At 61.5% G+C, this 11160-nt stretch overlaps 2 protein-coding genes across 6 annotated transcripts in view; one reads left to right on the forward strand and one right to left on the reverse strand.

The window, feature by feature from the left end:
• The window catches only part of MICALL1 (MICAL like 1), a 31785-nt gene extending 22955 nt beyond the window's left edge, over positions 1-8830 (forward strand). For 2 of the 5 annotated variants that reach the window (XM_077762096.1, XM_077762101.1), the window contains 8 exons: positions 101-516; positions 2253-2387; positions 2968-3094; positions 3235-3325; positions 3494-3567; positions 6568-6682; positions 6850-6896; positions 7416-8830. In XM_077762096.1, coding sequence (XP_077618222.1) covers positions 101-516; positions 2253-2387; positions 2968-3094; positions 3235-3325; positions 3494-3567; positions 6568-6682; positions 6850-6896; positions 7416-7537 — 1127 coding nt within the window. In that variant the 3' untranslated portion in view covers positions 7538-8830. The remainder of the gene's footprint in view (positions 1-100; positions 517-2252; positions 2388-2967; positions 3095-3234; positions 3326-3493; positions 3568-6567; positions 6683-6849; positions 6897-7415) is intronic. The other 3 variants (XM_077762100.1, XM_077762097.1, XM_077762098.1) reach the window with 3 other exon arrangements.
• A 908-nt stretch (positions 8831-9738) lies between these two features.
• Positions 9739-11160, reverse strand: part of CUNH22orf23 (chromosome unknown C22orf23 homolog) — an 8182-nt gene continuing 6760 nt past the window's right edge. Inside the window, exon 7 of the mRNA XM_077762104.1 lies at positions 9739-11074. Within this exon, the coding sequence (XP_077618230.1) occupies positions 10966-11074 (109 nt within the window). The 3' untranslated portion in view covers positions 9739-10965. The remainder of the gene's footprint in view (positions 11075-11160) is intronic.

Below are 11160 nucleotides of genomic sequence, written 5' to 3' on the forward strand. Positions count from 1 at the left end.
CTTCCGGGCCCCCCCCCAGCTCTGTGGAGAGTGGGGGGGGGGGTGTCAGGTGAGGCCATACCTCCCCGTGTGGTGCTCACGTGCTCATTTGTTTGCACAGCTCTCCACACCTCCCGTCTCTCACACTCAGAGCCACCCTCGGCTACCCCATCGCCAGCCCTCAGTGTGGAGAGCCTGTCGTCCGAGAGCCCCGGCCAGACCCCGGCGGGGGCGCTTCTGGAACCACCAGCTGTGCCCAAGAGCTCCTCCGAGCCTGCAGTCCATGCCCCTGGCACCCCCGGGACGTCAGCCAGCCTCTCCGCCGAGTCCTCCCTGTCTTCTTCTGGGGAACTGGTGCAGCCCAGCGCAGACCGGACACCCCAAGCCAGCCCCGGCCTCGGCCCCGACGCGAGGGGCGGCCTGGGGCCCCGGCCAGCCAAGCCCTGTGGTGGCGCAGCGCCCACCCCTCTCGTACTGGTTGGAGACAAGAGCCCCGTGCCTTCTCCTGGAACCTCGTCCCCGCAGCTCCAGGTAAAGGTGAGTCCTCCCCCCACTTGCTAAGAGCTGCCCTCCTGTCTGGCAGAGGGGGTTCTGGTCCGGGGTGGGAACGTCCAGGGCCTTCCCTCTTTGCTGGCCTCTGCCTTCTCCACTGACCCGGATGTGTCCATCTGCTCTATTCGCCGAGATTCATCCATCCACCCTTGTGTCCGTCTGTCCGCCTGTCCCCGTCTGGCCTTTCGTGTAGTGACGCGTCCAGCCCCTGCTTCCTTGCCTGTCCCACGTACTCGCCCAGTCGCGACCCCCTTCACCCAGCCGCTGTCCATCTTCACATCCCTCCGTCCACCTTTCTGTTCTCCGAGGCCCCGCCCCTGCCCAGGGCCCCCTCCCCCCAGGCCCGCCCCATGCTCTGTCTCCTTCAGGGGGTAGCAAGGGCAGGGGGCGCCCACCTCAGGGAGCCCCCTTCCCAGGTGACCTTCGTGCCAAGGACTGGGGGTCCTTAGGGGTCAGGACATCCCTGGGGGCATCTAGTTCCTGAGGGCACCTCTCTTGTAGCCGCAGCCCTTTGGGGCCACCAGGTTCGGATGGTCCACTTCGGCACACACGCTGTAGCCTGCTGGGGCCCACGGCTCGCGCAGCCCCGGGTGGAGGGTGGCGGACAGCTCACGGGAGGTGGCTGTCATCGTGATCAGATGGCCTCTGGGGAGAGGGCTGAGCTATTGGTCCAGACGTTTCACCTGCCCTGTCCCGCCCTGCTGCCCGCCTGCTCTGTGACCTCGAGAAGGTCCTATCCCTTCTGCGGGCCTCAGGCTGCTCCGAGGAGGCCCTGGGTTTCTTAGTAGGGGCCGGGAGGGGAAGAGGTCAACTTTGGACACCTCCCCTCCCCCTTCGGGCAGCTCCTTTTAAACGTCTTCTTCCCCTCCTGGGGTGTGTGTAAGGTTAACTTGACAGTCTGTGCTCAAAGGCCGAGAACACTGAGGGACTTGGGGGCCTCGGGCTCCTGGGTCCTGCTGAGCCCCTCCGGGTGCTGCCCTGTGGGAACCAAACCCTGTCCCCTTGCTGTGCCTGGACTCAGGCCCTGGTACTTCCCCAAATCCCAGGGCAACAGCCAGTCCCAACGGACCCCTGGGCTGGCACAGGTGAGGCGAGCGGGGCTCCCTCCAGCCTCCCTGAGCTGCTGGGAGAAAGCTGGGTAAACAGTCCTGGGAGCACCGCAGGCCTCAAGTGAGACCTTTCCACGGGACCCATGATGTTATGTCTGTTTCCGACGAGCCAGGGACGACAGTGGGAAGACGTTGGCCTGGGCCAGGAGCTGCCTTTACCTCTCTGAGCCTGAGTACCTGCTAGAAAAGGGTGGTTGGGAGGCCTGGGTGACCTGTCTGGCCCTCACCTCCACGTCCCGATCACTGCCCCGGTGCTAGACAGCTGCCCTGGCTCTAGTTTGGGGCCCTTGGGAAAGTGCATGACCTTGAGCCAGTTAACTAACCTCTCTGAACATACTCAGCTCTCGAACCGGCCTTCCAATATGCATTTTGCAGAGAGGTTGTGAGAACGAGAGTGTCTAAAGGTATCCGTCCAGTGTGGTGATTATACGTGGCAGGTGCTTGGAAACGGAAGCATTTGTTGAGGCCTCAGAGCATCAGAGACGGAATGCTGGGAATCAGTCCCACGTAATCAGACTACAGCAGGGGGGCGGCAGAGAGGGTGCGGCGGTTTGTGGTTTGTCCTACGGCGCCTTCCCCAAGCTTATCCTCTGCTGTTCTCCCCGCCTTTAGTCTTCCTGCAAGGAGAATCCCTTTAACCGAAAGCCATCGCCCACAGCATCCCCAGCCGCAAAGAAGGGCACCAAGGGATCCAGGCCGGCCAGGCCACCGGCCCCAGGACACGGCTTTCCGCTCATCAAGCGCAAGGTATTAGCCAGCAGCTCCTGGGCACTGGGCGCCTGAGCCCGGGGGGCCCCCGCTTGACTGTCTCCGGAATCCCACGGGACTCTTCCAGACGTGGGGCTGTCTGGGCAGCTGCCCTCAGAGGCCGGAGAGGGGCACTTGGTGGCCCGATTGGGAGGTTTAGCTGGCAGCCAGGGGGATTTTGAGCAGACCAGCTCTTCTCATGTGGCCGCGATGGGTGGTGCATGTACCTTGTGACTCATAATAGTTCAAGGATCAAAGCACTCACATGGGCAGATTAGAGGATTCTCAAGTTTATGTCTACTAGGGTCGCCCTCTCACATTGGAATATCATTTCTGGGGGTTGCCATGAGAGGCAGGAAGTCGGTGCTGGGGCCAGGGGCATCGAGGGGCTGTGGCTGTCTCCACGGCCACCCTTTCCTGCACTGGTATCCTGTACCCGGCACGCTGTGGGGGTGGGACACAGCCGGGGCGCCGGGTCTGCGGTGCCCAGTGCGGGCCAGAGAGATGGCTAAAGCTCCCGGAAGCAGGCAGGTGGGAGGGGTGGGCCGTCCTTCAGGTCACTGGGGTCATTGTCTGGCAGGTCCAGGCTGACCAGTACATCCCCGAGGAGGACATCCACGGAGAGATGGACACTATTGAGCGCCAGCTGGATGCCCTGGAACATCGTGGCGTCCTGCTGGAGGAGAAGCTTCGCGGCGGAGTCGATGGTGTGGGAGCTGCTGGGAGGGCCTGGCGGGTGGGACTTAGGGGTGACCGGGGCCTCTCTCCCTGGGGGGCGAGCCCTCGTGGTGCCTTTGAGGGCCGGAGGCGCCGCCAGCCCTGGCCTCAGTGGGCATCTGGCTTGCAGAGGGCCGTGAGGATGACATGCTGGTGGACTGGTTCAAGCTCATCCACGAGAAGCATCTGCTGGTGCGGCGGGAGTCTGAGCTCATCTACGTGTGAGTCCTGCCCTCCCACCCCTAGCCCCGCTTGGCCCCCTGCTCCAGTCCCCAGAATCTGTAGCTTTTACAACGGAGAACCTTCCCTGTCTTCCCTCATCACCGACAGCACAGGGCAGGGCGGCGGTGCAAGGGGCGGGGCTAGCAGTCAGTTTCCCTGCCTTCTAGTTTCAAGCAGCAGAACCTGGAGCAGCGCCAGGCGGACGTGGAGTACGAGCTGCGGTGCCTTCTCAACAAGCCGGGTGAGTGTGGGCACACGTGCTGCTCTGGCACCCGCCCCGGGGACCCGGCGACAGTTCAGACTGGGCCCGGTGCTTACCCTCCAGACTGGGGACAGGCGGACTCTGGGAACGGGGCCAGAGGAGGAGAGCCCTGGGAGGTGCCGTCTGGGTCACGTAACAGGTGGTACATGGGCTCGATGGCAGGGGAGGGAACCACACAGCCAGTGCGGGGGCGTGGACTCGTGTGGCATCAGGGATGACAAGGCTGTCACCCAGCACCAGGCCCGGGAGCAGACTGGCCTGTTTGGGCCGCTCCCTCTCCTGGAACTTGTGGGTAGATCGGCGCCTACTGGGGAGGGCCTCTGGGCTCCAGGGCCCAGGGCTGCCCCAGGTGCGCGGGTGACAGCAGATGCCTGTCCAGAGGCAGCTCTGGGCTTGTGGCCATCAGGCCAGAGCATGGCAGGATTTTAGCAGCAGTGGGAGGGAAGGCGGGTCCCCTGCACGCTCTTGGAGAGGCAGGAATGGCCTAGAATGGTGGAGGGGCAGCGGGAGGGACTGGGTGTGTGTGGAGTTCCATGGTCCTGTGTTCTGCCGCTAGCATGCTGGAAGCAGTCGGACTTTGGCTCAGGTCGTAATCTCATGGCTCGTGGGTTCGAGCCTCACGTCGGGCTCTATGCTGACATCTCAGAGCCTGGAGCCTGCTTTGGATTCTGTCTCCGACTCTCTGCCCCTCCCTTGCGCTCTCTCTCTCTTTAAAAAATGTTTTTAAAAAAATGCTGGGGGCAGAGGCAGGGGTGTGCAGGGGGTGGTTAGGCCGGTTTCTTAGTCTCAGAGTCTTAGTAGCTTCAAGTGTAAGACAGGACGAAGGTGCCCACCTCGTAGGCTATTCCTAGGACCAGGAGATGGTGGATATGAAGATACTCTGCCCTCGGAGGGGCTGATGGTTGATGGTTATTATGTGCGGCCGAGTTGGGGCCTGTGGCCATGACGTGTGGTTGAGCCACAGCTAGGCAGAGAGACCAGAAGAGCCATGTCTTGGCCACTGCTTGGTCCAGGCGGTGACCATCACTGTTCCCGTTTCACAGATGAGGAAATGGAAAGCTGGAGGTTGAGAGTCTTACCTGCTGGTGGTGGAGCTGGGCTTTTTTTTTTTTTTAATGTTTATTTACCTTTGAGAGACACAGAGCGTGAGCAGGGGAGGGTCAGAGAGCGAGGAAGACACAGAATCTGAAGCAGGCTCCGAGCTGTCAGCACACAGTCTGACACGAGGCTTGAACCCACGCACTGTGAGATCATGACCCGAGCTGAAGCTGGTCACTTAACCGGCTGAGCCCCCCAGGCGCCCCCGTGGATCTGGGCTTCTAATCCACGTCTCTGACCTGGCCTGTCCCTGCACACACAGCGTCTCCTGTCTGCTGGGACGGTGGCCCTGCCTCTCTGCTGACTGGGGAGGTTGAGGGGCTGGGTGAGGCCCCCGAGTCATTCCCAGATCTCCTGAGGCCGAGGCAGAGGAAGCCACAGCGACATCCTGTGGCTGGAGGGGGCGCTGCACCTGTGCCCCCAGCCAGCCTGGGCCTGAGCTCATTGTGTGGCTTCTCCAGCCTTCTGTGCAATGGCAGCACGTCCTGGGCTTGTCATCCTGTCCCGGATGTTGCCCTTTGCAGGGAGAGACTGGTTTATAAGGCCCCAGATGGGCGAGGGGCCCATAACATAACATAACACCGTAAGGGCTATAGCCTGGGGGTGTCAGGTCACCCGGGCTCAAATACTAGCTCTCCCCAGCAGTGTGACACTGGTCAAGGACTTGGCTTCCTTGAGCCTCAGTTTTCCCACATGCAGGTTAGGGACATAACCTCCCCGGGCCCCAGGTTTGGGAAGTAGCAGAGTAGGGTTGGATTTGCGGTGGTGACTCAGAAGCCCGTGCTGTCCCCAGAACCATGCTGGGCCCCCTGCCTCTGGGCTTTGGCAAGATGAGGTGTTAGGACGTTGGGATGTGACTGGGGGGCCTCGGGATATTTATTTCGAGACAGGGAGGCCCGTGGTGCCAGGTGTTGTAAAGGGAAGGCTAAGTGTGGGCACCCTTCCCCTGGGCGGCTGTGGGCTGGATGAGAGGGGAAAAGGTACAGGCAGGCCCCTGGGGGGGGTCCTGTGGGATGGCTCGGGTTCTTGGGAGGAGGCTGGTGGGGCAGCAGGTATGGGAGACCTCAGGGACACCTGCTGGCTGGGCTCCCCGCCCCTAGGGTCCCGACCCCTCACTTGATCTTAGCCAAAAGGCCGAGAAGCGATGGGTCCCGTCTTCTCTAATCTGCCCTCCTCCGTGGCATTGTATTAAGGTCCCAAGATACCACTTGGGTCACACTGCTTCTACCGTGCAAGGACCCAGGGGTCCCCCCAGCCCTGCCCCACTCTGGCCAGCCCTCCTTCGGAGGCTCTCAGCAGGCCCGGCCTAAATCCTGCCTCTTCCAAGAAGCCACTCAGTGAACACTTGTTGAACAGAAGCAGGAATGCTTGGCAGGAGCTGGTCTCTATTCTCAGGACATGTGTTGTCGGGGCGCCCGGGGGGCTCAGTCGGTCAAGCGTCCGACTTCGGCTCAGGTCATGATCTCAGTTTGTAAGTTCGAGCCCCGCCTCGGGCTCTGTGCGGACAGCTCAGAGCCTGGAGCCCGCTTTGAATTCTGTGCCTCCCTCTCTCTCTACCCCTCCCCTGCTCATGCTCTTTCAAATATAAACATTAAAAAAATTAAAAAAAAAAAAAGAGCCTTTGCTGTGCTTGCCATGCTGGAGCCCCCTTGAAGGGGGTTGTGGTAGGGCTCCTAGCGTCCTTCGTCTCTTCCGTAATGACCTTCATTTCCCCCCAGAACTTGCAACCGCCACCCAGCTGGGCCCCTCCTTCCTGTCGTCACAGCCTCCAGCATGGGGCCATGCCGCCGCCGCCTCAGCGCTCAGGGCTTGGTGCCCGGCTTCCTGGGAAGGCAGGGCGGTTCCCCATCGCTCATGCCCTCCGCCTTTCTCCCTGGACAGAGAAGGACTGGACCGAGGAGGACCGGGGCCGAGAGAAGGTGCTGATGCAAGAGCTCGTGACCCTCATCGAGCAGCGCAACGCCATCGTCAACTGCCTGGATGAGGACCGGCAGAGGTGACATGGCGGGGGAAGGGCGGCCCCCTGGCAGCCCTGTCCTCGCCGCCAGCCAGCCCCGCGCTCCCTTGCCCGACCCTGGTGGAGGGGCTCAGGGGCCGGAAGGGACTGAGGGAATGTCCGGTCCTTTCTCCTGTGGGACCGTCGGCTTCCGTATCTTGTTTCAGGGAGGAAGAGGAAGACAAGATGTTGGAAGCCATGATGAGGAGGAAAGGTGAGGCGCCCCTGGGGGTCTGGTTTGTTCACCAGGACTGTCGGCGGGAGGGGGGCAGGTTGAACAGAGGGTCGGAGCGGGCGCTACAGGGGTGGCGTGTGCAAACCCCCAGCCTCTCTGTTGCCGGGAGGGCTGTGTGTGGCGAGGCAGGCCGGCCTAGAGCCAGAGTGGCGGTGGCCTGGCTGGGACCGTGGGCTACAGGGGGGCCGGGCCGGGCCAGGGGCACTTTCCTAGGGTGGCTGCCTGAAGCCAGGATTCCTCCTTGACATCTGGAGCTGATCTTGGAGGAGTTTGTGGGCTCAAACAGTGGTATGTGCCCGAAACAAGATGGTGTCCAGAACGGTTGAAAGGGCACTGGCCTGGGAGTCAGGAGAGCTGGGAGAGGGGCACAGTCCCCGTCCCGTAGGCCCAGAAAGGGGAAGTGACGTGCCCCCACTTCCACACGAGGTGGAGGGGCAGAGCTGGGCCTCTGTCACTGCCCCTGGCCTGTCCCGACATACTGCCCTTTCTCGTCTGCAGAGTTCCAGAGGGAGGCAGAACCCGAGGGCAAGAAGAAGGGGAAGTTCAAGACCATGAAGGTGCTGAAGCTGCTAGGAAACAAGCGTGATACCAAGAGCAAGTCCCCGGGGGACAAGAGCTAACAGCGAGGGCAGCCGGCAGGGACTTTCACCCCTCCTGGCTCAGCCCCTGGGCTCCGCTCCACTAGGGGGTGAGGGGACACCCCCTTCCCATCAGGATCAGTCCTGAGAAAAGATGACATGAGGGGAGGGGCCCACTGGATGACAGCCTCTCCCTCCTCAGGGTCCTCTTGCTGGTCTGGGCCAAAGAGTTTTCTCCCTCCTTCTCTGAGCCACAGGCGGCTGTGGCTCAGCCCTGCCCGGTCTGCTTCTGGGGATTCCAGATGCTGGGACTGACCCACCGAGCGAGCAGGATCCTGGGTCCAGGGAGGGGCCGCAGCCGAGCACACCTACTTTGCCCACCTACCTGGCCCCTGCTGGGGCGGGCAGCCCCTCGGTCCCTCCTCTAACCTTCTGGACTGCGTCCAGATGGGATTCTTAGCTGTCACAGTTCTGACCTGGAGGTCCTTCTGCCCGTGAGGTCTGCCGTGGGCGGGGTCTCCTGCCTTCAGGCCTCTGCTGCTGGTGGCAGGCCAGTGCGTGGGGCTCGGCTGTGCCCGCTTCTTCCTGCCCCAGCCCTGGCTCGGAGTCCCTGTTGTCCTTTCCAGTGCAGGTGGCCCTGAATCTGGATCTCCTCACTCGGGAGCTCTATTTATGAGGTCTAATTAGGTGGGAGCTCATTACTGTGTCCTCAGACACAAAGGGGCCTGATGGACAGATCCCTCCTTCTGTCCCTCAGAGTTCTAGGAGGTGCCTCTCTCATCTCCCCTGGTTCCATAGGAAACCCCCCCCCTCCCCCCCACCCCCAGGGACACGGGCTGGGCGGCCACGCCGGGGTGGCTGGGGGTCTCCGAGAGGCAGGCCCCACTGGCACATCCGGTCCCCGATCATCAGCCATGGGAGGGTGCTTCACAGAGGTGCTAAATCCTGGTTCCTTAACACACTGTAGTCTGACCCCTCTTTTAGACTCTACCCACCCACCGCCCGCAGGGCTGGGGGGTGGCGGGCCTGTTCCTGTGTGTGGCCGTCACCAGTCTGTCTACTCACACCCGACTGTTGTCCGTTTTCTCCCGACCTGTTCTCCCGAAGAACTGATGGCCACTCCTCCCGCTGAGGGGGCCGTGGGCGAGGAGGAGCCGATGGGGACAGTGGCCTTTGCCCCGGGGAACGTGTCCAGCAGCTCTTGGTCAAAGCACTGTTGCTATAAGCTATCTCTGGGGTGCTCCAGGGCACCCCCCCGGCACACCTCTGGGGAAAGTACGCACTGTATTAACTCACGAGGAATTTCCTCACCAACAATAAATGGAGACAACCTCAGCTGTCAGGGCGCTGGAGCCTCGGGTGCTTTGCCCTCAGCCAGGTCTGCCTTCCTCCCTGCCTCCGGCTCGTGCCGTGGCCAGAGACATCTCCGGTCTCCCCGGAGGGACCTGTGGGGCTGTTCCTGCCAGGGGCCTGGGCCCTCAGTGCCCGCCAGTGTCCACAGCCGGGAGAGGTGTCTCCCGCACCTGCCCAACCCCTGGTGGTCTCCCTCCAGACATGCCCGTGGGCCTGGAGCTGGTCACCAACTCCCCAACGGCTGTCAGGGGCCAGGCAGGTCACATGCACGACCGGGCTGGGCATTAAGGGAGGGGTGGCTCTGGCGGGCTGTCTTGATGTCCAGAGACTCAGGGGGCGGGGCCTGGGGTGGACTGGGGGTGTCCGTGCCCCAAACTAAAGGGGGAAGTTCTTCCGTACTTAAGTCAACTGTAGCTTGTGGGAATGCGGGCCCAGCGTGGCCAGACTTTTCCAGTTTTCAGAAGAAGCTAGAAACCCAGTGTGTGTGTGTGTGTGTGTGTGTGTATGTGTGTGTGTGTGTGTGATTTGTAACTGTTGGCGGCATCTCATCTGAATTTAAAGCAAGGACAGGCTGTATTGTCAAACACAGATGGTCAGATCCGCCCTGAAATTCTCCAGTTTGCCGCCTCCAGGCTACGGGACGGGGGCCTTTGAAGGGGAGGACAGCTGTCCTTGTCATGTTACACCCCTGCCCTCAGGTTCCAGAGGGACACAGGCCCCCCATGGAAACGTTCCTGAGCCAGCCCTTGATCTGGCCCCTGCCACTGACCCGTCTGAGGCTGCGGGGCCCTGTTTGTCTGCAACCCCAAACTGGGGGCACTGTGGCCTGCGGGGTTATAGGAATCCCTCCAGGTGGGAGTGTTGGTTGAAATTTCCAAAAACAGTTTTTTGAGGGTGAAAAAGGCGATTTTATTAAAGCACAGGGACAGGACCCGTGGGCAGGAGGAGCTGCCTGGGTTTCCAAAGCATTTTGATGTGCGGGGACAGGAAAGCGGCAGAGTATGGGGGAATGTGGGGCTCGTGGTGGTCAGGAGGCACAGGGGCCTCTGGGGACTGTGTGCCAGGCCTGGGGGGGTGGGGGCGGGAGGCGCCGTTCTTGCGGTCGGAGGTCTCCGTAGCCCTGTGAGGCAGGGCCTCCCCGATGGGCAGTCGTTGCTGAGTCTGGGGTGCTGCCCAGGCTCGCAGAGCACAGGCCGGGATCGGAGCTCCCAAGCCAGGCTCTTCTGGTCCAGCTCTCTCCCACCCTTGCGTCTCTGTGGGCCGCAGGTTTAGTGGAAAGGCCGGGAACTAACTTCTAACCCTGAGTGGGCTACTTGCCAGTTGAATGACCTTGGTTACGGTGCCTGGGGGGAGCTTAGATGTCACATAGTGGGTAGCAAGCCGTCGCAGGGCTTTATCGAGCACATGGGCCGAGTGAAATTCAGCACCGGCCATGGGGCCCGGCCGGGGGGTGTTCAAGAAGTGTTGGTTCTCATTTCCACTTGAGACGTGCAAGTGGTTAAGAAACATCTGGGCTTGAAAAAATCCGAACTCCTTGAACAAACAAGCCTGTCCCTCTGAAAACAAAACAGTGGGTGTGATGACCCACGTTAGAGGTATCTTACTGGTCAGTTAGTGGTAGTGGTTAAACCTAGGTCGAGGTAGGTAGGTCGAAAGGACTCCTATTCATTCCTCAGTTCTGAAAAGTAAACGCGTAGGACACACAGTGGATGCTGGAGGGCGGGGGGAGGAAGAGGCCCGTGGGATGCCCTCGGACACCTGGCCGAGAGGGTGCGATTGGGCCTTGCCTTCACTGGATGTGGACTCTTTCCCCTAGAAAAGACTCAAAAGTCATGTGTGTTTATGTGTGTGGTGCGTGTGCGCGCACGACTGTGTGTGACTGACACTAGGGCTCGGCGGCTCAGCTGCCCCGGGGGGCCTTGGGCAAAGTCTTGAGGGACATCAGCTCATTCTCTGAGATGGGTCCATTTGCTAGGGTGCTGAATGCACCCAGGGTCCCCTGGGCCAGGGCAGTGCTTTGCGGCCATTTGACATGGCTGGAGGCCAGGGTAGGTGGGCCATCCGGAGGGGGGTGACCCTGCTTGGCAACGGGGTGGGCTCCAGTGGTCCGGATTGGGCTACTCTGCCCCTCTCTCTCGAGACAGATCAAGGGTGGCCAGCGCCTTCCTAAGTTCCTCGCTCCTCCTGTGGTCAATGTCTTCCATTTCCCGCAGTTTCTGCAAAGGGCAGTGGGGAAAGCTGGGTATCGGGGTGGGACCTTGAGGGGCCCCAACCCTGGGCCACAGGTGCCCCATCCTCTCATGTCTCATGTT

This window comes from Crocuta crocuta, unplaced genomic scaffold (assembly GCF_008692635.1).
Source record: "Crocuta crocuta isolate KB4526 unplaced genomic scaffold, BGI_CrCroc_1.0 scaffold193, whole genome shotgun sequence".
Lineage (NCBI taxonomy): Eukaryota > Metazoa > Chordata > Mammalia > Carnivora > Hyaenidae > Crocuta > Crocuta crocuta.